Source organism: Myotis brandtii, unplaced genomic scaffold, assembly GCF_000412655.1.
Source record: "Myotis brandtii unplaced genomic scaffold, ASM41265v1 scaffold240, whole genome shotgun sequence".
Classification (NCBI taxonomy): Eukaryota; Metazoa; Chordata; class Mammalia; order Chiroptera; family Vespertilionidae; genus Myotis; species Myotis brandtii.
This window is the reverse complement of record NW_005359064.1, coordinates 4,790,844-4,817,960: the sequence shown is the minus strand read 5'-3', so window position 1 is coordinate 4,817,960 and position 27,117 is coordinate 4,790,844. Positions and strand designations below refer to the sequence as shown.

Sequence of the window (27,117 nt, the reverse complement as noted above, 5' to 3'; positions counted from 1 at the left end):
CTTCTGTATGTCCTCTTTCGAAAAGTGTCTATCTAGGTCCGTTGCCCATTTTTTTATTGGATTGTTTATCTTCCTATTGTTAAGTTGCATGAGTTCCCTGTAAATGTTGGAGATTAAACCCTTATCGGTGATATCATTGGCAAATATGTTCTCCCATGCAGTGGGCCCTCTTGTTGTTTTGTTGATGGTTTCCTTTGCTGTGCAGAAGCTTTTTATTTTGATGTAGTCCCATTTGTTTATTTTCTCTTTAGTTTCCATTGCCCTAGGAGCAGTATCAGAGAAGAAATTCCTTCGGCATATGTTTGCGATTTCGCTGCCTGTGGATTCCTCTAGTATTTTTATGGTTTCCTGTCTTACGTTTAAGTCTTTTATCCATTTTGAGTTTATTTTTGTGTATGGTGTGAGTTGGTGGTCTAGTTTAATCTTTTTGCATGTATCTGTCCAATGTTTCAAATACCATTTATTGAAGAGACTGTGTTGACTCCAGTGTATGCTCTTGCCTCCTTTGACAAATATTAATTGGGCATAGTGGTTCGGGTCGATTTCTGGGGTCTCTATTCTATTCCATTGATCTATATGTCTGTTCTTATGCCAGTACCATGCTGTTTTAAGAACAGTGGCTTTGTAATACAGCTTGATATCTGGTATTGAGATTCCACCTACTTTGTTCTTCTTTCTCGAAAGTCTACTTATTGTACTTCTATGTATCATTGTATTTTTATGGCTTCAATTCTTATATTTAAACCTTGTATTGCCTCTGACATTTATTTTCAGGTATGAGGTAACATAAGGATTTAATTTTAACTTCTTTTTATAACTTATTCTATCACTAAAATAAAAGCAAACACTGACTTTTTAAAGTAAAAATATTTTAAAATTAGCAACTTCAAGACAGTTCATTTATGCTGACTATTCTTCAGCATTCAGAAACTCAAAACTCACACTCATCATTTAAACAGTAAAACACTTTGTTATAACTAAAATTAAATGACAAATGAGCCACAATTCTTGCTTCTTAAACTACTGAAACTTACCAAAACTGAAATAAGTGCTTCTTTTATCATCCAAAGCTGAAATTGATGTGTGCATAATATATTTTAGCAATTTTTGCTTTTTTCATCACTTCTCCCTCTCACCAGTTAATGCAGCTTATTAAAATGCCCTGGGTTAAGTTAGACCCACTTCAACGAATCAGTCAGCTAGAGAGATAATGGGAGCTAGCCCTTTTAATAAAGGACGGGGGCATCTTATGCGGGTTTTGAGAACCTCACTCAGCCCCTTCACTAATAGAATATTCAAAAAGATCTTGGGATGGGTCCAAAAGGAGGTACTGATTTTCTCTAAAGTTTAGGAAGCCCTGAGACAGACAATACAGGGGCAGAGGTGTTGACAGCCTGGCCGGCACCATGGCCATAAGGATGAAGCCGGAGCTCTCTGGCCAATGTGCGGAGGTCTCCAGGACACCTCCCCTTTCCTTCCACTTTGTACTCCAGAGATAGCAAACCATCGCTAGGTCCCCAAACAGGCCAGGCTGTGCCACCTCTGGGCCTCTGCTGCTCACCATGCCTAAACTGCCTACCTACCACTGCTCTTTCAAAATCCAGTTTAAAAATCAGCTCCCCTTGGAGCCCCGCCCTAAAATTATGAGTCACTCGCTGCTCTGTGCTACCTTAGACTTTAGCCATGCATCTAGTGTTGCAACATCACATGATACATGTGATCTACAGGGTTATTTGTATATATGGCTCCTTAACTAGAGCTTTGGGTGCCATAGGAGTGGTGTCCCTGTCTACCTGCCACTGTGTCCCAGTATGAAGCACACGTCCTGATCCCTGTTTAGCTTTCAGTAAATGCTGAGTGGACAGGATATCGTTCCTGCCTTCTATGAACTAATGACCTTATAGGAAGGATTAGCAGAAAAGACAACTCTAATGCAAGGCCACATACAATGCAATGAACAGTTATCCACTGTAAGACAGAGTTTATGCTCTACAGTGCCTTGGCTCCTCCAATCAGTTAAAAAATACACTTCAAGTTATAAGTGATAGCTAAGACCCAATTTCTCATAAGCACGTATTTATTGAATAGAACAGCAATTGCCCCATAACTTTTTTGGTTTCTAATATCTTTATATTTTTGTCCTTTACACTTGTTTCCTTAAACTTTTTGTTCCTTTGTGTTTGCTGAAAATAGTTATTTAGAGAAAAGCACAAGTTTCCTCATTTGTGATGGGCACAAAAGAGTAGAACACAAATCAGCTTTGAGCCCTGCATGGGTACAGAAAGTACTCCTCGGAGGTGCAGAGTGGAAGGCCCTCCTGGGAGCACCAGGACCTGTGGGCTAGGTTAGGGTTAGAGTTGCTGAAGATGACGCCAAAGTCATCGACTCAATTCCCCCAAATGGTCCCAATTCACGTAAATCTATCATTCTTTGGACCATACCAACACTAATGATTATGCTTCACTTATGAATCCTTAAAAGCAACTTCTTACAGGGGTTGTCAAGCCAAACCCTTCAGCCTTACTTTTTACATACAGAGAAACTGAAACAGTTTGGCCCCCGTCACAGAAGCTCGGACTGACCTGTGTTGCTCTCATTATACCAGACAGCATCCGTCATGCACAAAAGCCACACTCTCCTCCAAAGCAGGTATCAGAAAGGAGTTGCTGACATCACCCAGAAACACCTGGGGCCACAGGAGCTGTCACATATGTTCTGACAGGAGCATGGTTTTCCATTCCTTCCACACTCTACTCCAGCTTCCCACAGAATCACTACAACCTGCCGTACCTTTCTCCGGGCCTTTAGATGTGTCCAATGTGGAACATGGAGGAGCAGGAGGCAAAGTCAGCTGGCCCACTTGGGAAGGCTGGCTGGAGTCCTTCATGCGGTTGACCACATTTTCAGAAAGCTAAGGGAAGGATTGAGGAATGGGAAAAAGTTATATCATAGGAACCTCTGGAATGAAGACTACTCTTTATCCATATCCCAGACTGACCATTGACACCACTTCCTTAAGACCAACTCCAATAATATAATTCCATTCCAAAACCTCTTGCAATGGCCCAGCACCTACTAGATGAGGGTCAACACCCTGTCTGGTCCCTGTGGGCTCTCTAGCTTCATCTCTTGCTGTTCCTTGCCCGCACCCTGCACTCAATGGAACCTGAGTTCTCACTTTTCTCACCGCCTCTCAATTCATGACACTGCTCCTCTGCCAAGATGCACCAGGAGCCCCTCCACCCCCGGTACACCTCCACCTGCCCAAATCTTACCTTTCCTTTAAGGGCAGCTCAGTGTCCCCTCCTCTGTGAGATCTTCCCTGATAGCACTTAAGTGAAGTAGCATTTCTCTCCTTCCTTAACACTCCCATTAGAGCTCATATGTGCCTCTTAGGTACATAGCACACATCCTACCTGCCTCATCCTAATGGTTGTAAATACCTTCAATTATTCACCTCTGTGTACCACCCCCGCCCCCAGTGCCACACATACTCATTTCACCTTAGTTCCCTGTAATAAAGACTGAATAACCAAAACATTCATTCATTTTAGAGGAAGTGAAATAGGCATGAGGGTGTCATAAAACAGCTTACCGAAATGAAATAGTAGCTAAGGATAAATCAAGAATGAAAACCCTAAGTGTTCACTTCAGTAAATATTTACTAAGTGCCTAATATGTGCAAAGCATCATAAAGCACAGTTGAGGGGAAAATATAAAAATGACTTTAAGACAAAAAGTCAGGATCAGTAACTCCACTTCCAGGTATCCAGCCGAGAAAAATGCTCCCACATGTACACAGCAGCATTGAAATAGAAAAAAAGGAAAGAAAACAATATAAATATGCAACAATAGAGAACTGATTAAAGAAATAATGGTGTATACCTTCTAGGAAATATTATGGAACCATTATGAAAGAATGAAGTAAGACATGTAACTGTCACAAAAGGATGTATGAGATATACTGGTGATTTTGTGAAGTCATAGAACACTTTGTATATCTCAATTTTATAAAAAGAGATATACAATTATAAAAAAGGTAGACATACAATTATAAATATGACAATATATGCATATGCATATTCACAAATGTGAAAATGCATTTGAATTTTCACATATTTGTATGCATACATACAAATACATGTACTAGTATCTGTTCAGATATGAAAGTCTAAAAGGCCACATAAAAAACACAAAGTCCTGCAAGTGGGGGCAGGAGCAGCTGGGGTAGGATTTTCACTTTGGACACTTCTGAGTTTTAATTTTTTAGCATGAACCTTTTTTAGCAACTAAAAAAATTAATAATAATGATGATGATAATTGAGTCCCTCTAATATTTAAGATTGATGCAAATCAATAGCTAATTAATAATACAGGACAAGAGAAGACCAAGCCCATACAGCAGTGGAAGAAAATTGAGAATCTATAAACAAACCTACATATGGTTAATTGATTGACAGAGGTGCCATGACAATTTAATGGAAAATGAATAGTCTCTTCAACAAATGGTGCTGGTAAATTAGTGGTTACTTTGGACTTTGAGAAGACTGGGGACTGATAACTAAAGGGTAAGAAGGTTATTCTGGGGGTGGGAATGATTATGATGATGGTTGCACATATCTGGACCTAAACCACAGAATTGTACACTTCAAATGTGTGAATTGTACAGTATGTAAATCACCTCTCAATAGTTATAAAAAGAGAACCCGCCCTAACCGGTTTGGCTCGGTGGATAGAGCGTCGGCCTGCGGACTGAAGGGTCCCAGGTTCGATTCCGGTCAAGGGCGTGTACCTTGGTTGCGGGCACATCCTCAGTGGAGGGTGTGCAGGAGGCAGCTGATCTATGTTTCTCTCTCATCGATGTTTCTAACTCTCTGTCTCTCTCCCTTCCTCTCTGTAAAAAAATCAATAAAATATATTTTAAAAAAAAAAAGAGAACCCAAAACAAAAGTGAGCAGTCCAGACAGGATATCACTCAATAGAAGAAAGATATCCTAAGGAATGTACACCTGTGTGTGTTCCTGAGGGCAGGAGCAGAATTTGGACAGAAGAGAAGCTACAGTGTGCGGAGGGGAAGAAGAGGTAATCTCGCAGTGATGGGCTGGGCATGTGGGAGAGAGACACCGACAGTCAGGTGTGGTTAAAAAGGTGGATGGAGCTGGTACTAAAAGGAACTTCAAAGTTACACAGAGGACTCAAACAATTGTGGGCCCTGCTGAAAGTTTCTGAACCAGGAAAGAATATATGCGGTGTTTTTGGAAGGTGAATCAGAGTGTCATAGGGAGTATACTGGCGTATGGGGCATGCCCTCAGTCATGAAGTGACAAGGGCCTGCAGCAGCAGCAGTAACGTGCAATAACAGGCTTTGTCTAGTGTTACCTCGGTAATGAGGAACAAAGGAGAGTGTAGAGGTAAAGAAAAAGGAGTTTTGATCTTAAGTTATTGGAAGACTGAGTGAGAATGACAGAAAAGAGAGACTATTTTTGGAAAATAGTAAATTAGCTTGATTGTAGATATTAAATCCCAGATTATAAAAGGGAAAGAGACCTTACAACCCACTGGCTCCCTCGCTCATTTTTACAGCATAGCAACTAAAGCCTGTAATGAGTCAATGTTTTGGAAAGTCAAGAGTAAACTCTACACACAGTCAAGTACCCATTTCTTGCTCAAATCAGCTACCCAGGGGGTCAGGGTGGGACTCCTGATTGGGTGTGAAGTGACAGCAAGGCTGAGATGGGATATTTTTCCAGGCAGGTAGGGACATGGAGCTGGTACTCAAAGTGAATTTGCATGGAAAGAAGATTTGATGTCCCAACTGTGTGCTGGAATTGGCTTGCGAAGGCTAATTTTTAAATTTTCAGAAATTTTGCAAGCTGGTTGACTTCATAACCAGCTTGAAATTGGCCACAGACATTTTTTTGAGACCTGATAAATTTTTTTTAATTCAAAACAATTGTTCTACAGCATAGCATAAATTAAGGATCAAACATATACATATCGTATCAGACACTTAGCCTAAAAGCCACAGAAATTAGCAAATGCTACAAATGAGGGCACTTTCTTGGAAGAAAAGTCAGTTGTTAAACATGCACCTCCTCCCCCAACCCCTAAACCCCAAATTTCCCAGTGGACTCTCTGAGATGCACCAGTCCTCTGAGACATGTATCCGGAGGGAGAGCACTGAAATCATGTGGGTGTGGGTAATCAATGATGTGTGATGTGCATGAAACAGGCAGTCACCTTGGTAAAGGTCACACTATAAAGGGTCATGTGACCGGGAAGAACAGGTGCTGGCACACTTTGAAAGGAGGCCTGGGGACCAGAGGAAGCAGCCTGGCCAAGGACAAGGTAACTCCAACCCATTTTCCCTCAGCAAGTATTTGTTTATTAAGTACCCACTGTGTGACAGCAATGTTCTAGAAACAGAAGGTGAAAGAAACAGCAATGAAAGACATGACCCCTGCTTTCATGTAGCTTACATTCTAATGGGAGGTGAGACAATCAATAAGTAAACAATCTTATAAATCTTATTTCATCCAACCTAAGATGACCTAAAACAGCTATAAATCATACCATTATTTTTACATAACCTGAAGACAAAAAACACCAATGAAGTTACCATTCCACCTGTTTTATGACATCTCTATTTCAGAGATGTTAAAATGTGTCTTAAAAATCAGTGACATGTTAGTGATAAGTGCTAGAAAAAAATAAAACACAATATTGTAGTTATGGGACGCCACAGGCATTGGGAGAGACCTCTTAGAGGAGATGACACTAATGCCAAGACTTCTGCCTCCACATTTACATCTGCAGAGCCAGGAGAAAATGATCTAGTTCCAAGCAGAGGAGAGGGTAAGTGCAAAGTCTCAAAGAAGAACTGAAGCTGGCATGTCCAACGGCCTGACAGAAGGCCAGTGTGTAAGAAGGAGAGTAGGACCAGATGATCAGGCCAAAGAGTCGGGCAAAGGCAAGACCATACGCCCTGGCACAAGATCACATTTGATCCAAGGGCCAGAACAGCTACAGTGGGGTTCTACACAGGTGAGTCACAGGCTCTGATCTCCTAGTCCCAGCCCAAGTGGTATCATCCGAACCTTATTACTAGGTGAGTGAGGGGTTAAGGAAAACATTGGCACGCTTATTGGCAGTAGGAGATTTGTAATATTTTTAAATGTTGCTACAAAATAGAGCAAGTAATATTTTTAATCAACAAATATACATACACACACAGTAGTCATGTGAGAATAAACACCATCTGGACAGTGCTCCCTGTACCAACAGAACCAGAATGGAGGCGTCCAGAGCCAGACGGGTCTGGAACTCGGTGCTAAAGGCCCACTGGTCACTGTGCCATCATAGCTGGCCAGATACGGTCCTATGTGGTCAGGAGATGGAAGGCCAAATCCAGAGCAGTGCAAGGAAAGAGGAGTGCCACCTATACTCCAGCTGTGTGGCCTTCACCCGATTCTTTAGCTTCTCTGGGCATCACCACTCTCACTTATGAAATGGGAATCCCTGTGATACATCTCAGGAATTAAGTGTTTTGGGCTCAGAGGGGCCTGGGTTTGAATCCCAACTAAGCTATTTGGTAGCTGCATGACCTTGGACAAGGGACTTCTTATCTCTAAGTCAGTTTCTTCATCTGTGAGATGGAAATAATTAATGGCATAGACTGTTGAGTTGTTGTGAGGATTAAATGAAGCAATCTACATAAAGCAGTTGGCACCAAGTAAAAACCAATATTGGCTATAATGGGGAACTGCAAAGCACTATACAAATACTAATTATAATCCATACCAGGCACATACTGGATGTAAAAATACCAGAATTAATAATACAGTAGTCCCCTGTATCCTCAGGGGATATGTTCTAAGACCTCCCAGGCACCAGTGGGTGCCTGAAACCATGATAGTACCAAACCCTGTGTATACTGGTTTTTCCTATACATACATACCTACAATAAAATTTAATTTATAAATTATGCACAGCAAGAAATTAATAACAAAAACTAAAAATGAAATATAACAATTATAATAATATACTGTCATAAAAGTAATGTGAATGTGGTCTCTCTCTCAAATTAGCTTATTGTACTGTACATACAGCATGGATATACTGGACAAAGGGATCTTTCACATCCTGGGTGGGACAGTGTGAAATTTCAGCATACTACTCAGAACAGGGCACAATTTAAAACTTATGAATTTTTTATTTTTGGAATTTTCCATTTAATATTTTCTAACCACAGTTGATTGACCACGGGTAACTCAAACTGATGAAAACAAAACTGTGGATAAAGGGACTATGGTAACAACAATAGGTAACGTTCACCATCTATATGCATATAAAAGCCCAGCGACAGGAACAGAGGAACGACCAGAACAACCAGAATGACCGGTGGCTATGACATGCACTAAGGCAGCCAACCAGCCTGATCTGGGGGCCGGGCCAGCTAGCTAACCACCAATGGCCCCTCCCCCCCCACCAGCCCAGCCCAATGGGCACCCATCGGGGCAGGCCAGCTGGACCCAACCCATGCATGAATTCGTGAACTAAGCCTCTAGTATACTATAAACTGAACACTGTTCTCAGCGTTCTCATGCATTATCTGTTCAAAATTAAATTAGGAAGATTGTTTTAAAGCACCCTCCAGCTCCGACCTCCTGCCCTCAGTGTGGAATAACACAGGATTTCAAGAAGAGGGGCCTTTCTGTGCCACCACTATGGCGCGGTTGGCTGGCAGCTCCACAGGTCTCCACCGACAACATAGAGCCCAAGAAGGGACTCTCTCTCCTCCCCACTCCAGCCCACAGCCCTAGCCCAGGGCTTCCATAGCCACAAGTTGGCAGGCCATCAACAGCCAAAGTCAGGCCTCAATCTAAGCCACACACATGCAAGACCTCACCACATCTGTCCTAACAAATGCGCTTGGGAACCCAGACCCCACATCCTAACGATTACCATTGCATGACTGCAACCAAACATTTTCCTCACTTACTTTAGAGGCAAGTTCCCAAAGAGGGGACTAGAGGTTTCTTTATTAAACCACAGAGGTCTATCAGTAAGTCATGTGGCTACCCCACGACTAAAAGGCTAGAGGAGAAAGGTGCTGCCAGAAAAATCACAAGTGGGTCTTATCTAGCACTGAATGGAAGAACCATGACAGAAGTGAGCAGTGTCCTGCTGACCCATTATAATGGAGAAGGTCAGAGTCATAATAACTACAAGCAACACCCACCTCCCAGTAGAGGAAAGCAAGGCACAGAAAGGGTAAAGCATTTGCCTAGGCCATGAAGCTCATAGAGTGCAAGCCAGGCTGCTTAACTCCATAGCCAGTCTGCTGTGAGGTAAAAGGATGTGACCCCCAACGACAAGAGCAAGGGGAATTGCACTTGCAAAGTAACACTCACAGGCAGGAAGGGCCCCTGGAAGGGACAGCTACTGCAAATCTAAAGCAAAGAAGGGCCCTAACCGGTTTGGCTCAGTGGATAGAGCATCGGCCTGCGGACTCAAGGGTCCCAGGTTCAATTCCGGTCAAGGGCATGTACCTTGGTTGCAGAAACATCCCCAGTGGGGAGTGTGCAGGAGGCAGCTGATCGATGTTTCTCTCTCATCGATGTTTCTTACTCTCTATCCCTCTCCCTTCCTCTCTGTAAAAAATCAATAAAATATATTTTAAAAAATAAAGAAAGAAAGAAGGAGTCAGGATTGCTGAGAAGTCGTAACTCACAATTGACCACTTGCTTGCCATTACTCCCACCAGAATATAAGCTCCATGGGAGCAGGATTCTGTTTTGCACAGCACACTGGAGATGCTCAGTATTTGTTAAAGATATGAACTGAATAAATATTTACTAAAGGCATATGCTCATAACACATTAGTGCAATGGAGCATGTAAAGATGTAACAGCCAAGAGCTTTACATTCAAAGAGCTTATGGTCCAATAGGGTGGGCAAAATAAACTCATACAGATGACACAAGCTGCTAAGTTGTCAGGTATATGAAGCTCAACTAAGGTGCCTGAGAGTTCTAATAAAGGAACCCTAAGTTCCAGCTGGAAGGGAGATGGCCTGACTTGGGCTAAAAACATGACTGCAGAGAAGGGGTGAGAGTAAAGGGGAACGACACTCAGAGAAGTCCAGCGTTCCGCCTGACATAGCACAGGTCCATGAAGAAAACCAGATGGGAGGCTGGTGGGCTCCCCGTGGTGAGGGCCTTGAATGACAAGGTAAGGAGGCTGCAATTTATTCTGCAGTCAACTGGGAGCCGCCAATGGTTTCTGAAGAGGAACTCGAGCTTCACCTTGCACAGAATAGTCTGGCACCAACAGTGCACATCAGGACTAAGAGGACAGAAATGCAATCACAGAAGTACAGGGAGGAAATGGATGCAAGAGACACCAAGGAAGTAAAATGATTGAAGACCTGGCAGCTGACCGGTGCACAGGACAAGTGAAAGAAGCATTTTACAGTATGATCTCATGTATACCATAAAAAGGGAAAGAGTATGCTTTTGTATGGAGGCTTGGAAAAGCCTGAAAGGATTCATGAGAAATTATAAGTAGGTGTATTTAAAAATAAGATGCATCTTGAAAGAAGAAAAAGTCTTAAAGGACTAAATGAGGGAAAGACGACAGAAAAACCCATACCTGGCTAACTGGAGATGGGGTGTCTACAATGAGCCAAGAACAGTTCTTGTGTGTGTGCGGGGGGATCTAAGTCCATCCAAGCAGCTCTGTTTCACAGGCAAATAGATTACACAGGAAGCTGCAAGAGGCTGCATGTAGAGAAATAGGGAATCCTTGGCAACAAAGTGCCGAGGGGCAGACCAGAGAGGAGGTGATGTCCCCAAACTCCTGAAGGGGGCAACAAAGCTCATAGCTGCAGCAGAAGCACTCAACTCTAGAGTGATGACAGGGCTTCCTATCTATAATAATAAAAGCATAATACGCAAATCGACCAACGACCGAACAGCAGAACGACCGTCCGGACAACTGTCCGGACGACCTTCTGGACGACCACGCTATGACACGTACTGGCACCAGGCCAGCCAAAGCAGGTGCAATGCGATTGGTTGGGCGGCCGGCCATCATCCCATAATCACCCCACAGAGGGAGGCCCAGGCCACTGGCCAGCAGAGCGATCAATCGGGGGGGCTCCACGATCGCCCAGAGAGAGGCGGCCCAGGCCACCCTCTGCGGGGCAATCGATTGGGGGGCTCCACAGAACTGGGGAATGGGGGGTGTGGTAGCAGACGTGGGCAGCGCCAGGCTAAGGCAGGTGCGGGCAGGGGGGCAGGGCCGTGAGGCAGCCGGGGCTGCGAAGCCCTACCCTTGCACAAATTTCATGCATCGGGCCTCTAGTTTAAAGATAATGATAAAAACAGCCATTACCTAATATTCGTTGAGCATGCCCCACATGCCAGGCCCAAGGCTAGGTGCATTCCTATTTTACAGATGAAGAAGTTGGAGTCGGGGAGGTGAAACAATTCACCCAAGATTACAGGAAGTCCTAAGTGATGGGACCAAGACTCCCATTCAAAGCTGGAGCACCTAACAGTGATACTTGTACCAGTGAAGGCAGGCAGTAAAAGAGCCACTCTGAGGTGACGAGTAACCATGTGCATAGAAGGGCCAATTCAAAATTTAAAAAATAATAGTAAAATATAGATTATAGAGATAGAGATAGAGATAGAGATATATAGGTATATTTCTGAAGGTCACATTTCCCAGTTTATGGTGCTTTATTGAGTCCCAGGGTAAGGAGTGGAAGGGGAATATGTATGTACTTATAAAACAGAAAGCCTACTTAAATTAGGAAAATGTCAATATGAAAATTAGCACTTGTTAGTCTTAAAATGTTACTCATCTAGACACATCTGAGAAGTAACAATGTGGAGGCAGCTTCCTAAGCATTATTCTTTGCATTAACTAATGCATCAGCTCCCCCGTGGGCAGGAGAGGCGTCCTCCTCATGCAAGGAATGGAGAAGGTGTGGTGCAGAGAGGCAGCTTGCCCAAGGTCTGTGGTGAGCCAGCAGTTAGCTAGGTCTGCACGGCCATACCCATAGCCTCTCAGGGCACCACTTTCTAAGGACCCACTGGGCACCAGGAGATAAACTGCAGCTCACTACTCTCTCCTAGCAGGGCCTAGGGCTCCTCCTGTCAGGCTGAGCACCCAGGGCAGTTTCCAGAAAAACAAGCTGGCAGGAGTCAGGTCTGTCCGTGGTAGTAAAGGAGTAAACAAGAAAAGAGATCATCTCTGCCCAGAGTAATAAGCACTGGGAGGTGAACACAGGATCTGCAGGACCGAGGATGGTGACCACTGAGAGGTGGGGCAGTGACATCACGAAAGGCATCCTTCAGAAGGGAACACTTGAATTGATCCTATGGATGAAGAGGAATTTAGCCAGTCAAAGGGAGAGAAAGTACTGCAGGCTGCGAACAGAACACAGACACAGAAGCATGAAATAGTTAAGAGTATAGCAAGAGCAAGAGTCTTCCCTGCCAGGATGTGTAGTAAGAGGTAGAAAGTGGCGCCAACACGAGGAGGGCTTTGTGAAGGGAGGAATCTGCCTTTGACCTAGAGGCAATGGGGAGCTTGTAAGGATGGGAAGGAAGGGTTATACTAGTAACTCTGAAGCATCACTGAGACAAGAAGCTGGTTGCCCTAGCCAATATGGCTCAGTGGATAGAGCGTCAGTCTGCGGACTCAAGGGTCCCCCGTTCAATTCCAGTCAAGGGCACATGCCTGGATTGTGGGCTCGGTCCCCAGTAGAGGGTGTGCAGAAGGCAGCCAATCAATGATTCCCTCTCATCATTGATGTTTCTATCCCTCTCTTCCTCTCCCTTCCTCTCTGAAATCAATAAAAATATTTTTTTTTAAAAAGAAGCTGATAACAGGACTGCCTCAGAGCAGGCCTGACAAGGTGGAAGAGAGAGATGTTCTTTTCCCTATGTGCCTCGTTTCGAACTGTATGAATTTTACCATTTGGCTGAAACATCTTAAAAAGTAAAATTTACCTTTAAAAAAATTACCCTGCTAGCACCAGGAGGTATAGATTTATGGGAGGCAAGCCTATGGGGAGAAAGAACAATTTATCAAATGGCTAAGAGGAGGATGGAATGGATCTAAACTGAGGTAAAGAGAAGGGTAAAGAGAGGAGGATTAAGCAAAGGATAAGGAGGAGATAAACAGTTGGAAAGGAGAACTCAAGATTTGTCATTAATTGTAGAAAAAGAGGAATGCAGGATCCAGCTTTCTGGATGGAGCCACTCACAACCTAGCAAACAGGGTGATTTCTAGGTGGCAGAAGAGGGGACGTGGGTGAGTTCCACTGGAAGTAGTGAGTTACAAGCGCCCATGCAACATGTAAGGGGACATGGCCAGCAACCAAAAGGAACTACTGATACATGCTTCAACATCAATGAAGCAACACCAAAAATATTGTGCTCAGTGAAAGCCAGCGGTAAAAGATGTATGAGTGCATTTACATAAAATGTCCAGAAAACATAAATGCATGGAAGCAGGAGTAATGGTGACCTCAGGCTGGAAGTGGGAATGGGGAAATAGGCACAAGGGATCTTTTTAGGTCTTGCAAATATTCTAAATTCTGACTGTGATTACAGTTGCTCAACTTTGTAAGTTTGCTAAAAAAAAAAAATCATTGAAATGGGTGAATTTTATACATAAAATACATCTCAATGAAGCTGTTTTTAAAAAAAAAAAAAGAAAAAGAAAAATCACCATCATCAGATACAATCTTTGCAAAGCTCCACTCCTGATTAGAGAACTGCAGTGTTGCCTCCAGGGTAACATGTAAACAGCCTTCCCTGGCATTCAGGTCCCGTTATCTGTCTGGCCTCATCACCTGGTCAGCTGTTCTCCCACATCCCAGCCCATGTGGCTGCCATGCACACAAGTTATGGAGTTGGAACGTCTGAGCTTCCAACTCTACCACTAACTCACTGTGACCTTGGGATACTTCCCCTCTTGAACCTGTTTCCTCGCCTCTGAGATGGAGATGATATCTCACAAGGTCAGCAAGGGAATATCTGAGATAGTGCTCTTAAAACACTCAGCAAAGAGTAAATATGTGCACATTGCCTGGCTGGCTCAGGCACATCTTCAAAGTCACCTCCTCAGAGCAGCATAAGCTCACTATCCCTATTAGCAGGTGGCCCCATTACTCTTTATGTTTCCTTCATAGCACTTGCAGTTCTTTTATTCCTTTGCCTTTTTTCTTTCTTTCTTTTGGTCTGTCCTCCCTACTGGGCTGAGGTCTCCATGAAGGCAGGGACCTTATGCTTTGTCCCTTTGTCTCTGCAAACCCAGGCCCTATGTCTGACAATCACACATTCACAGTAAGCATTTTACTGAGGTGATGGATAAATGATAGCCATGAGTACAATGCTCAGCATGTGGCTTCTCTGGTGTTGGCATGTTTGGGAACTGTTTCTCGTGTACCTTACTGCATCCTCCTTGATCTTCCCCTCAGCAGCAGCCCAGACTGACCTCACAGGAGCAATAAATGATGGTCAAGATGATGAAGGGTGTAAATGAGCCTGGGAACACACCTGAAGCCGCAGGCTGGGGAAGCGACTAGGGAAGAGCCACCTAGTGGTTGGAAGGGAAAAGGCCGAAGACAGTGAGGAGTCTGGAAATTGAGGAGCAACCAATTTCAGTTGAATCACCAAAGATGGCTGCTCACACTGGGCAGAGAAAAGGACACATATAGGACATTATTGCCACATGTGTGCCTTCTTTTCTTATTGGAGGATGAGGTTAAATAATACTTGTTGAAATGAAATCTTATGTATTTCACACATGCTTGCTCTGAAAACAAGTTGCATATAATTGCAGCATTTTGTATTAATTAAATTTCTTTTACCTTCCAAAAAAATAGGGCTTGAACTATGTAAATTTATGCAAATAAGTGTGCAAACTAGTTAAGGCCCTAGCATTTCATTTGAAGGGAACTAGAGCACTTTCCAGGCCCAGGCCCAGGGGATTAAATATAAGTGGTCTTTATGAATATTTAACTTTCTCTGAAGGAGCTGGGGCAGATATTCTTCTTTGGCATCTACCCTCTATTAAATTAACTTCTTGTTTTTTATCCAACAATCTTGTCTACTGATTTTTACTCGCCTGCCTAAAGACAAAGTGAACTCCCCAACCCTCAAGTAACTTTGCGAACAAAGTCACTACACAAAAACACTTCATTGCTGTCACCTCCTTTTCTCCGATCTCCAGGAACATAAGGAAGAGGAGGGAAGGAGGGGAGGGGGCTGTCATGGCATGCACCCCACAATGTGACTCAGGACTAGTCATTTATTCTCTCTAATGAGTTTGCCCATCAGGCAACCTATCCCCAGAGCTTCCTCTCATTTTAACAGCCTCTGGTGGAACTAAGTGAGGCCCCAGCACCTAGCAGGACAGGCGGAGGCTTCATCTCAGAATTTTCTTATTGTCTTGCATATCAGTGGTGGGGAAGGAGCTGGAGTAGTGAGAAAAGGCTGCTTTCTGCACCCAAAAGATCTGGATAAAAGTTCCAGAAGTTACTCAGGTAACGCCTTGGACAAATTCCTTAACCTCTCTAAGCCTGATTCTCCATCTTTAAAGAGAATTTATACCATGCAGATATGTCAAGAAAACTAGAAATAAAATGTACCTGTCTGATATGACGCCCAAAAAGTTGATGTTCCTCTGTCAACTTAAAGGAAATCATTTCTTAAGGGAGTCCCCCAAACCTTAGAAAACTCCCACTGACCTAACTTTCCAACATTCCCCAAACCAGGATGCCAGGTGCCAAAGGTGGGAGAGCATCCAACAGAGCCAAGGCCAAGGGTATCTTTCTAAATTTCATTTCTGGCTCCTGCCTCTCCATCTTCCAACACCAACCTCCTTTTGCCTTTGGCAGGAGCCAGGTTAAGGTTGGATAACACCAGCAGGCACCAAATGTGTTCGCTAAGTACTATGCCAGGCAGAGTAGAGGCCCCCACTCTCCTATAAAAACACTCTGTACCTCTGTACTTCCTCTAAACACTTCAACACACATCTTCATTTCATCATAGGCAGCACCTAGGATTTCACACCCTCCAGCCCCCCCCCCTTTTTTTTTAATGTGGTGATTAAGACTCAAAAGAGAAGTTGTTCACCCAAGGTCACTCTGCAAATGAGCATCTTGCCCAGCAGCGAGGCCTCCTGATGTCTTTTTCTAAACCACCTCCCTCCCTAACTAACTCGCCTGCACCCAGCTCTGTACATTCCATTTAAACCCGGTCTCTGTTTCACTGAGTTCATCCATTCAATCACTCAACATTTACAAAGCACCACTTTTTGCCAGACACAGGTGTAGGAGGAAGTATACAGCATTCAATGAACAGACCCGAGTTGCCTACTTCAATCCAGTTCTACCGCTTGTCACCTAGGTGATCCTGGATAAGTTACTTCGTCTCTCAGTGCCTCAATCATCTTTAGACTATAAAATTAGAATTCCACATCTCTCACAGGGCAGTTGAAAATTAAATGAGAGGACACCTATGTATCCCATGCCCCCAATAAGCATTCAAATATGAGCTACTTTTATTAATCAGACAAAAGCCTTAGCCTCAAAAAGCTTATCCTGTACTGGGAAACACAATAAACAAGTAAATTATTAATAGAAGTTTCAAATGGTGATAAGCACTATGAAAAAAACTAGATGTGTGACAGTGTGGGTGGGAAGGGACTTAGATTAAGTGGTGAGGGAAGGATACTCAGATATTTTAACTATAACAAGGGTGATAAGAGCTGGACATAAGAAAAGCTGGGTGGGGGGGAGGGAGTGGGGTTGGGATAGGACCTATAAAAGAAGCATTAACCAGAACCATGATGTAGCCAGCAGACTTCATAGGAAAGCACGCAGTGACACACATTAAATCCAAGGGGCTGAAACAGAGACTGGACTGCCTCACCTTGGCAACAGACGATGTAGATCTGGAGGGAAATGAAAGCATCTGGTACAATGGCAAGGTGGTTGACAACACCATGTCTGGAAGCTACAGTCACAGCATCCAGAAGAGTCTGGCTTTTGCAAACATCCCTATGGAGCTCAGTAAGGTAGGACAAGTGGAAGTTGAACTATTAGGCAAACACTGCCCTGCAATCATCATACAAGAATCCTTGGTATTGACAGAACCAACCAGAAACCGACTTCAGAAAAATGTTGGAAAGGACACAATTTGAAAAAGACCCTCAGCAGTCAACTGAATTATGGTTGCTATATGACTATACTCAAAATTGTAACTGATTTGCGGGGAAATAGGGAAAACCAAGGATTCATTTAAAAATCATCAAAATCTAGATTTAGAATCTTAAAACCTGTTCTCTCAGCAAGATACATTAATAAATTAGTGCTTTACATTGTTGTTTCAAATGAAGAAATTAGAAATGAATGTTTTTATGATCCTATATTGTTGCCTATAAATTCAATTGGTAAGACATTTAGGTGTTTGCTAATATACAATCATTATTACAACAGAATTAGAGGACATTATATAATTTTAGAAACATATGTATATGCTTATTACCTGAAAACAAATTAATAAATTATGTTTAAAAAAAAAAAAAAGACAAACAGCAAATGCAGAGGTCCTGTGCTTGGAGCAAGCTGACATCTTGCTGGGACAAGGAGGTCCTAAGGCTAGTGACTAGATGTGGGGGTGGGAGGTCAGACAGGTCATTGAAATCAGCAGCACAGCTTTGTAAAATAAGGTCATTCCTTTTCATCTTAAATGTGCTAGGCATTCATTAAAAACCTTGTTTAAGGCCTGGCCTGGTGGTCCAGTACATCAGAAGGTTGCGGGCTCCCGCATAGGAAAGAGGCAACCGATCATGTTTCTTTCTCACACTTCACACCGAGGTCTCCCCTGCACACACACCTCTCTCTCTTTAAAAATCAATAAACATGTCCTCCAATGAGGATTTTTAAAAATGGGAAGGGGGGGTGGGGACCCTTGCTTGGAATTTTAAGCAAGGGAAGGGTATATGATTTGAATTACATCTTCTAAAGTGCCCCTTTGGCTGCAATGTTGAGGGGCTGTTGCAGTTGTCCAGGGTTGGCAGCAGCATCTCCTGTACACACAGGACGCCTACACTTGGTGTGCGGTGGAAGATTCAGGTCCGTGACAGTTAAGTCACCTGGGCTGGAATGTGGCCTCACCATCTCTCTGGCTCTCCAATTTCCTCCCGCAGTGGAGAAGCCTGAAGGTAGCCACTCCCTGCGCGGGGACCCTGAGCATTTTCCTAGCCTCACCTTCCCCGTTTACTGGGCGGAGAAAAAGATGCTCACCACCGGAGTAGGCAGTGCTCCACAAGCGGGGCGCGCGCGCTCGCTCTCGTTGCGCACCTCCCCATAGTACGGCCCGGCCTCCGCACCCTCGGACGCCCTCCTCACCCGCCCTGCCCCGGCCGCGCTCGCTCCTCTCGCCCACCGGCGACCCGCTCACCCGGATGCCCTGTAGCACCCGGACCCGCTCCTCCTCGTCCATGCCGAAGGACACCCTGCGGCCCTCGCTGCTCTCGGTGCCCCCCATAGCAGGAGGCGGGCAGGCAGGAGGGCACGCGACCCGGCTCCAGAGCAACCAGTCAGACGCTGAACTGTCGCTTCCGGGACTCGGGCTGCTTTGGCGCAAGTCAACAAAATTACGTTTTATTGGACGCTGCTGGAAGCTCGGCCAATCATGTGGCGTGGGCCCGCGCTGTATTGTGGGAATTGTAGTCCTGTGGGCCTGTCCTGTCCTGTAACCCGGGTGTACGGGGAGGCGTGGGGCGTGGAAAACGCGTTGAAAGGGAAGCCACGGGTGCCTACGCGAGGAGAGCCTCCAATGGCACGGTAAGTGGACAATGCTCGCTTTGGAAAGGTCGCCCTTGAAGAAGAGCTGAGAGTGATGTTCTGAGACCAGGAAACCACCGAGGGGCCTGAACTAAACTTGAGAAGGAATTTGTTACGGTTCTCGGCTTGGTTCATTCAGCAAACTGATACTGAACCCCAGGCAAGCATTGACCCAGGCGCGGGGAATACAGTGACTAACAGACGGGTCCTGCCTCCCTGCTTTTTACATATAATACTAGTAGAAGAAACAAATGAAAAGACAGACAAGCATGTAAATAAACTTGCTAACCACTGTAATAAATGCCATGAAAAAAATTCAAAGGAGTCCTCCTCCTTTAATTTAAGAGGCCAGAGCAACCTCTCTGAGGAAGAAACATTTGAATTGAGACCTGAGGTCTAGTAGGGAGTTAGCCAGGAGAAGATGTGGAAAGAGCTTTGCTGCGGGCCAACTAGTGCAAAGGCCTCGAGTCAGGAAAGACCTTGCCACATTCAAGAAAGTAAGAAGGTCTAGCTGCATGAATGGAAAGTGAGAAGCAAGCAGAGGAGAGCCAGAGATAAGGAGGTAGACCAGGAGGGCCTTATGGTCCAAGGTCAGAGTTGTATTCTTAGGAGGGCAGTGAATGGTCATAAGCATTTAGGAGACATTATCCAAGGAGCCTACATACCATGCATTGAGCACAGTGTGTTTGCTTCTCACACAGGCCATATGTGTAACGAAGGAACAGAATTGATTGCTATTCACAGCCACAGCAACCATGAATGAAGCCCCCTCTTGTTCATCTGAATTGCTGAATAGCTTTGATTTGCCAAAGTGGGCCTGGAGTTAAGTTTGGAATCTAGAACTAGGGAAGACTGAATTGCTACATGAAATAGCAAGGGTAATTTGGAGCTCCGTTTGGCAACCAGGAAAGAAAGGAGTGAGGAGGAGAGAATAAATGAGAGAGACCAGTGAGACACTCTGACATGAGAATAGCTTGGGTGAAGGAGACAGTGAACATTCCAGATGTGCAGCTGGGGAGGATTTTTATGGACAAGGACATATGCTAGTTTTATTCAAAATAATTTGATTTGCACATCTCCCTCCATCCCTTCTGCCCTCCATTTCTTTTCTATAAGCAGAGACTGGGTAGGGGATTCTGGACCAAGTAGTTTATTGGGGGAGTGCCTCAGGAGAAAAAAAAGTGAGGGAACAGAATAAGCTAAGTAAAGATGGAGTCAAAGCTAGAGACTGGCTTTAGCTTGATCCCACAGAGTGTTCAGGAGCACAAATTATGGCCTTAAATAGTTTCATTGTGAGGCAAGGGGACCAGCCTTATCTCCCACATGTCAGTCATTCGAAGCCCAGGACAATTTCCCCAGAGAGTTGCCAACATCCATACCAGTTAGGGTATGGCTTCACCAGCCAATAAAAATCATGGGTGGGGCACTTTTGGCACCCTCTACATGTTCCCCATATTTTTCAAGGCCTTCTGAATCCCCAAGCATCATCTATGACTGTGAAGGTATTATCATCTTAATTAGCTAGTTAATATTAATAAAGGAATGAGAGCAAAGGAGATGCCAGACATTACTAGCATGGTCATCTTGGCAGCTTTACCAGGAAGCTACAGCTTCACACTCCCAGGGAACCACTGGTCCATTCCCTGCAGATCACTGGGGGAAAAGATTGAATAAAGGGGGAGATGGGCACATGTGCAGTAAAGTCAGGGTGATGTAGGGAAGGTTCTTGTCTGTCAATCTAGTCAGGGAAAAGGTCATTGGCTAGGAGTGTGGAGCCACTGCAAGCACATGAAATCTTAAAGAGTTAATTGATTAGTTTGGAGAAGCTCCTGGTTAAAAATTTCCAGACAAAGAGTTCCCTCACTCTTGTTCTTGCTTACTCACGCTTGATCTCTCTTGCTCGGTGACCGAATTTGCCTGTGTGCTCACTTATTCTCTCTCCATAGCCATGTGGCCTTAGCAGCAGCATGATCCATGGCCATGCAGACCGCACACACAATGGAGTGCAAGTGGGAACAGAAGCTAAATTTGCCAGACGCTGGACTGTACTATACTTTAATATGGACAAAAAATCTGGGCAGTGGCCTTATTCTGGCCCTACTGAAGACAAGATGAGACCTTGGAGGAGAACACCCTTAATTTTACAATAAAGCTTTCCACAAAACCCCATCCTCCCATAGGGACCTCAGGCAATTATTTTCCTCACAACACTCTAAGAACTCCACTTCTACTGATAACAAATGAGGGGTTGTAAAACTTGAAGGAAAAGATAGACTTCACTTCTGGGCCAGATGATAAAATTATTAACACACAGCTAATTCAGGAAAACAAGAATCAGAGCCATAGGTGGCCATGAGACTGTGTGCCCCACCACCACCACCATCTGCAAAATCCTGGGACAAAATTGGAATTCCACAAGACTTAGCATGGGGGTTGCAATGACAACAGCATAGCTAAGTCTCATGAAAACACAACAAATTCTGTGTTCCTATTTCACAGATAAGAAAACCGAGTTGCAAACAGGCGAAGATAATGTGACATACGTGCAAACAAAGTAAGATTGAGGATTAAATAAAGGTAGTGGCATAGAAAGGATGGGAAGGGAAATTATTAATTTTTTAGCACCTTCTCTGTGTCAGGCACACATTGTTTTTCATGCAGTCAATTCATGACCAATTCATTTAGTCTTGGAAATCATCCTGAGAGAGTTATCACCCCATTCTAAAGTCCAGGAAACTGAGGCTTTGGGGAGATAAGTGTGGCAGGCCCACTAGTTGCTGGCTAGTAACCATTTGCTCCTTTCATACAACAGAACCCCAATTTCCTTTGGTGTAACAAGGTACTTCGTTAAAAAATTGGCCTCTTAGGCTCCCACTGGCCAAACTTGGGACACTTTGAACATTAATAACACTTTGACAATGTGAGTTTATAACAATTACATTTTTTAATTCAATGGACCATGTAGAAAGGGAGAGAAAAAGAGAGAATAGAAAAAAAGGGAGAAAGTTCTTTACAAAAGAATGCCAGCAAATCAATGTGAGATTTAAAAATTGCCATTTTGGAAGATGCAAGATGGCTGCAGTCTAAGGAAGTTTCGTCCACTTGCTCCCAGCACTGGACAAGTTCTGTGTTCCGATTTCACAGACAAGAAAACTGAGTTGCAAACAGGACTTGTGGCTAACCTAAAGAGTATTTGACTTGGAAAACCAGCTGAAAAATAGCTGATTTGAAATTCTCCTGCTGGGAGCTCCAAGAGGAGACAGGAGAAAATGGGGAGTGGGTGAGCGGAAGAAACAAAAATCTAAAACTAAAGAAAAAGAACGGATTCAAAAAGAAAGGAGACTCACAGATAAACATATTCAGAAAAGAGACATCCAGAAAAGATGAAAAATAGATGCATATCTGATCACAGAGAGCGGGGGAGAGAGATAGTTTGAGGGAGAGAGGAATAAGGAAGAGGGAAGAGAGAAGAGGCCTTAAAGCAAAAGAAACCAGCATCAAATGAAAAGGGAACCCACTGGATGGGAGAACATTTTTGCTAACGATACATCTGATAAGGGGTTAACTTCCAAAATATATAAAGAACTCATACAACTCAACAAAAGGTAGACAAACAATTAAAAAATGGACAGAGGACCTGAACAGACACTTCTCCAAAGAGGACATACAGATAGCCAAGAGACATATGAAAAAAAAAATGTACAAAATCACTAATCATCAGAGAGATGCAAATTAAAATGACAATGGGGTATCATGTCACACCTGCCAGAATGGCTACAGAGAAACAAAAGACACAAAGCCTTTGGGTCAACAAAACCCATCAATAAATCAACAAGTGCTGGTGAGGATGTGGAAAAAAGGGAACACATGTACATTGCTGGTGGGAATGCAGACTGGTGCAGCCACTATGGAAAACAGTGTGGAATTTCCTAAAAAAATTAAAAATGGAACTGCCTACATAGCTCTTCCTTGATTCTCCTTTCTCTTCCCCTTCCCAGCACCACTCCCCATTGCTCCAAAATAGTAATTCCCTTATAGTTGATTTGGTAGCCCCCATTAGGGAATTAGTTGTTGGATCCTTGGGAGGCAAAGGTAGATTGAGGTATCTTCCTATTTGGGGGCAGTAGTGGAGGAGGAAGCCAGGAAGTATGAAAATCCCTCCAAAGTGCCAAGGGTTGACCCAAGACAATAAGATCAGTTGACTGATCCAATATGCAGAAGTAGCCAAAAAGGGAAAACAGGGTGTGGGTGAAGAATAAGCATGAATGTGGCAGGGAGGTAAGGAAGTTTTCCACAGGTGGTTCCTGTGGCTGCTGTTGAGTGTTCATGTCTGCCCTTGATGGGCCATTGGGGGACCGAGAGCGGATGGGTTTTGTTGATCCAAAGGTTTCTGTGGGATGGATGAAACTTCCAGCCCCAGCCACACTACTACAGGATGGTTCCTGGAATCCCCCTTGTTGAACTCCCAAATTTCCCCTTACTGCTTTTTATAAGAAACAGGCTTTGTGTCTTTTGTTTCTCTGTGACAGATAAATACAGAATAATCCCAATTTTATACACTTTGTAAATGGAGAAACTTAAGATCTTCCTACAAGCCCAGCCTTGATATCTTCGCACTTAGAATTTCAGTCTCGTGAGTGTTATAAACATCTTGTCTGCCAGACCTAAGCAATTCACATATTCCCTGGCTGGTTGAGCTTTCTTCCCTGAGTCTATAGATATTCTTCATCACAACTTGACAGAAGAGAGGTGCTTTGAGGTGTTTTAAACGTTTTCTGTCTACAGGTTTGTTGCCCATTACAATCATCTGTCAGATTCATAAAGCAGTAGTATGTACTCATTCCTGTTGGTTGATTTTATTTAGACACTAATTCTTGTAGCTGTTAAAAAAGGAAGAAAGGCAAAGGCGGAGAGGAGAACACTTAGAAAATACTCATTCATCACAGTTAAAGGACAAGAAGCACACGTAATGTTGCAAGATAAATAAATATAGAAATAAAACGCATGAAGCTTCTAATAATCAACAATTATTATTCTCCCAAATTAGATACTGGAACTTGCAGAAACCAGTCGCATCTTGAATAACTATTACTCTACATCTTTTACCAAGAGATGACACTTCTATGGTTGAGGAATAAATACATTCTTGTAGGTGAAATGATTCCTGCAAGTGAACAGGAACCAAATCAGAGAGGCCAATGTGCTGGTTCCAGTTTTATGAGGCCAGTTCCTTGGAGAAGAGATACATCAGAGCCTCTGAGATGGAATCCTGGGTGATTCCTCCCATCCCAGGAACACTGCCAGCGCTGTCACCTCCTGGTCACGTCCCTGAGACAGTCATTCCAGTGAAATGGGATGGCTGTACTTAGATATTTCACAGCTGGAAAACAGCTAAAGCTGCAGCAGGAAAGATGTAGCCTCAAAGAAATCATCAATTTTGTTCCCTCTTTTCCTCTGAACACTTTCTACAACCAGGGAGCATCACTCCAGCTCCTACATGCTGGAAGGACACACATGCATTCAAGGAGAGAGTCAGGGCCTGAGATAGAAGGAGGAGCTGAGACCAAAGAGATGACTGTGCAAATCACACCCCAAAGTCCCTTATCCCGCACCCTTGCCATGGTTGAGTTTCTGCTGTTTCATTTCATTCCTACGACTCGTGAGTGTCAACCATGCGCTAGCACGCACTCCGCACTGATGACACAGTGGTGAACACCTAGGTGCTCCCTGCCCTTGCAGAGCTTCCAGTTTTCGGGGGAAGGTGCCAGACATTAATCAGAAAATCACACAAATGTAGCACTACAAACTGGTAAGTGTAAAGGCTCTGGGAAGTATAACAGTCTGGGCTGGTAGGAGCACACGTTCCCAAGCTGTCTGCAAAGGGAAAGGCCAACAGGTCCTGGACCTGGCTCTCGGAGGTCACGATGCCTCCTTGCCCAGACCTCCAGGAAGAGGGGCCATCCAATGCTGGTGGCCTCTGTTTGCGGGCTGTGGAAGCGGTCCCAAACTACCTCCAGAAGGCATCCTTCTCCTTGCCTCCCAGCCCCCTCTCACCTGCCTCCCTCCAGTGTCTCCCCCTGCACACCACCCTGTGATTACTTCCATTCTGCATCCCCCTTGGCCACTCACTAAGACGTGGGCTCCAGCAAGTCAGAGCTTTTCTGTGAAATGGGGATAATCACAGTAGCTCCGAGAGAATCAGAGGCCTCCTGTGAGGTTTCAGTGAGTCAGCATCTGCAAAGCTGACAGCGAAGCTTATATCCTCCCCTCCGTAGAACAATGCCTTTAGCCCTTTCTGCTCTTCACAACTATCAATATGCCTTCCTTTCCAGGATGGGGCTCTCAGTAGTTGGCCCAGGACATTCCTTAGATAAGGGTGCCTCTCCACTTCCTTTTTATCAGTGTATCCACACCAGGCTTTCCTGGCCTGGCCTTCGTGCTTGTATGCGTTACCTCAGTGGATCCAGGTCAGGCTCCCCATATACGTAGTTTAATTGGAAAATAAGGCCTGAGTGTCGGAGTCACTGAGTCGGCAGATGCTCTGTGGGTGCAGCCTCTCAGTGGGCAAGAGACACCCAGGTGTGCGGGGCTTCAGGCAACCAGGACACACCTGCGTGGGAGCCTGTAGCTGCCTGACTCAACCAGCAGAATGCAGTCTGTCCCCACTGCTCCTCCGCAAGTGGGTTTGGGCTCTGGGGCGTGCTTGGAACACACTGAATTCACACCAAAATCCTTTATCAATGCCAGGCCTGGGCCCTGCTGTGGGAGAGGCAGAGAGGCAACTGGGGCCTTGTGGCAGAGGAAGAACCCCGCCACCTTAGCTCTAGGGGATCCCAGGGAACTGGGAAGACAGTGATGGAGAGTCTGCATGTGAAAGCCCACTGCACTGAGTGCTGGAGTCTGAACACAAAGAGCTCAGCCAGTCCACCCAGATAGTGCAACACTTTCTGCTTTAGTCTCCCACTTGCTCCAGTTGACAGAGATTCTGCACCTCAGGCTTGGAATCTTGCTGCCCAAATTATTCAAGAACTCCAAGGGCTATGCAGAGACAGTGGCTCCCACCTGGGCTTGAGGTTGACAGCTGTTTGAATGATGGTCATGATACATTAAAAATAATATTTTTACTAGATTTGGGGGTGATTATTATAGTTAGTGTTATCTTTTCTACTTTTATGTGTTGCTTGAATTTTTATGCAGAAAAGTAGTGAGCATATTTTATTTTTGCTAAATTAATATTTATTTTAAAAAACAATGAAGAGATAAATGAATTAAATGTACACTTAAGGAATAGGAAAAAGTGAAAAATGAACTCTAGGAAAAAGCAAAGGCAAAAGTAGTTCCTCATTATATGGACCTCTTTATAGGTTTCTTGCTGGAGGGGGACCATCCTTAGCTGAGAAAGCAGAAAAGGCAGTAATGGGTTTAACAAGGATTCAGAGGGATCAGATCAGGAGATGACACCCTTAGAAGGACCAGGCCAGGCCATTCCTGCTGGTCCTGTGGTTGAGCCCCTCTCTGTAGTGGGATTTCATTCATTCATTGCAGAGCAGGGGGCTGTAAATCACCATGACCAAGATGAACTCTGAGATCCTCCACCTACCCATCCACCCAAATAATGGATACAGGATTCCTGTCTGGCACAGATGATTTCGGGGTCTGTGTCTTAGAGAAGACTCCAGAATTCTATGTATTGGGTAGGGACTTAGAGATAGCAATCTAGGAAACTAATTTTGTGATAGGGAGCATAGTATTTTTATTTAGTTTTTGGGAAATACACTTTTAAAAATATCATTATTCACAATTTCCGTAAGATTCAGACATCCTCGTTGAAGACTATTTTTAAGGCTGGTGGAGATTACAAGGCGTGGAAAGTCCTCCACAGAGGGCACCCGTGGGCGGATGCAAAGGACATCCATGGGCGGCCTTGGGATGATGACAGGGATAATGAGGGTATACGGAGCACCCAACCATTTTTTACATTTTTAATATTTTTATTGATTTTAAAAAATTTGATTTGAGAGAGAGGAGAGTGGAAGAGAGGGAGACACACACACACACACACACGGATGGGAGATCGAGCCTACAGGACTGGGCCCAACCTACAAAGCAGGTGCGTGCCTTTCCTTGGGAATCGAACCGGGGGACCGTCTAACGGTAACCTCTACTCAGAGCCCCACGGGCCATAGCCCCACCCACTTTCCAAGTGTAGGTGACGCCCGCACATTGGCCTAGTTCGCATGC

General features: G+C 44.3%; 1 protein-coding gene across 1 annotated transcript in view; it reads right to left on the bottom strand.

The window, feature by feature from the left end:
• The window catches only part of CHCHD6 (coiled-coil-helix-coiled-coil-helix domain containing 6), a 220,330-nt gene extending 201,676 nt beyond the window's left edge, over positions 1–18,654 (bottom strand). The window contains exons 1-2 of the mRNA XM_005866942.2: positions 18,491–18,654; positions 2,791–2,911 (exon numbers count right to left, since the gene is read on the bottom strand). Of these exons, the coding sequence (XP_005867004.1) occupies positions 2,791–2,911; positions 18,491–18,577 (208 nt within the window). The 5' untranslated portion in view covers positions 18,578–18,654. The remainder of the gene's footprint in view (positions 1–2,790; positions 2,912–18,490) is intronic.
• Positions 18,655–27,117: the final 8,463 nt, after the last annotated feature.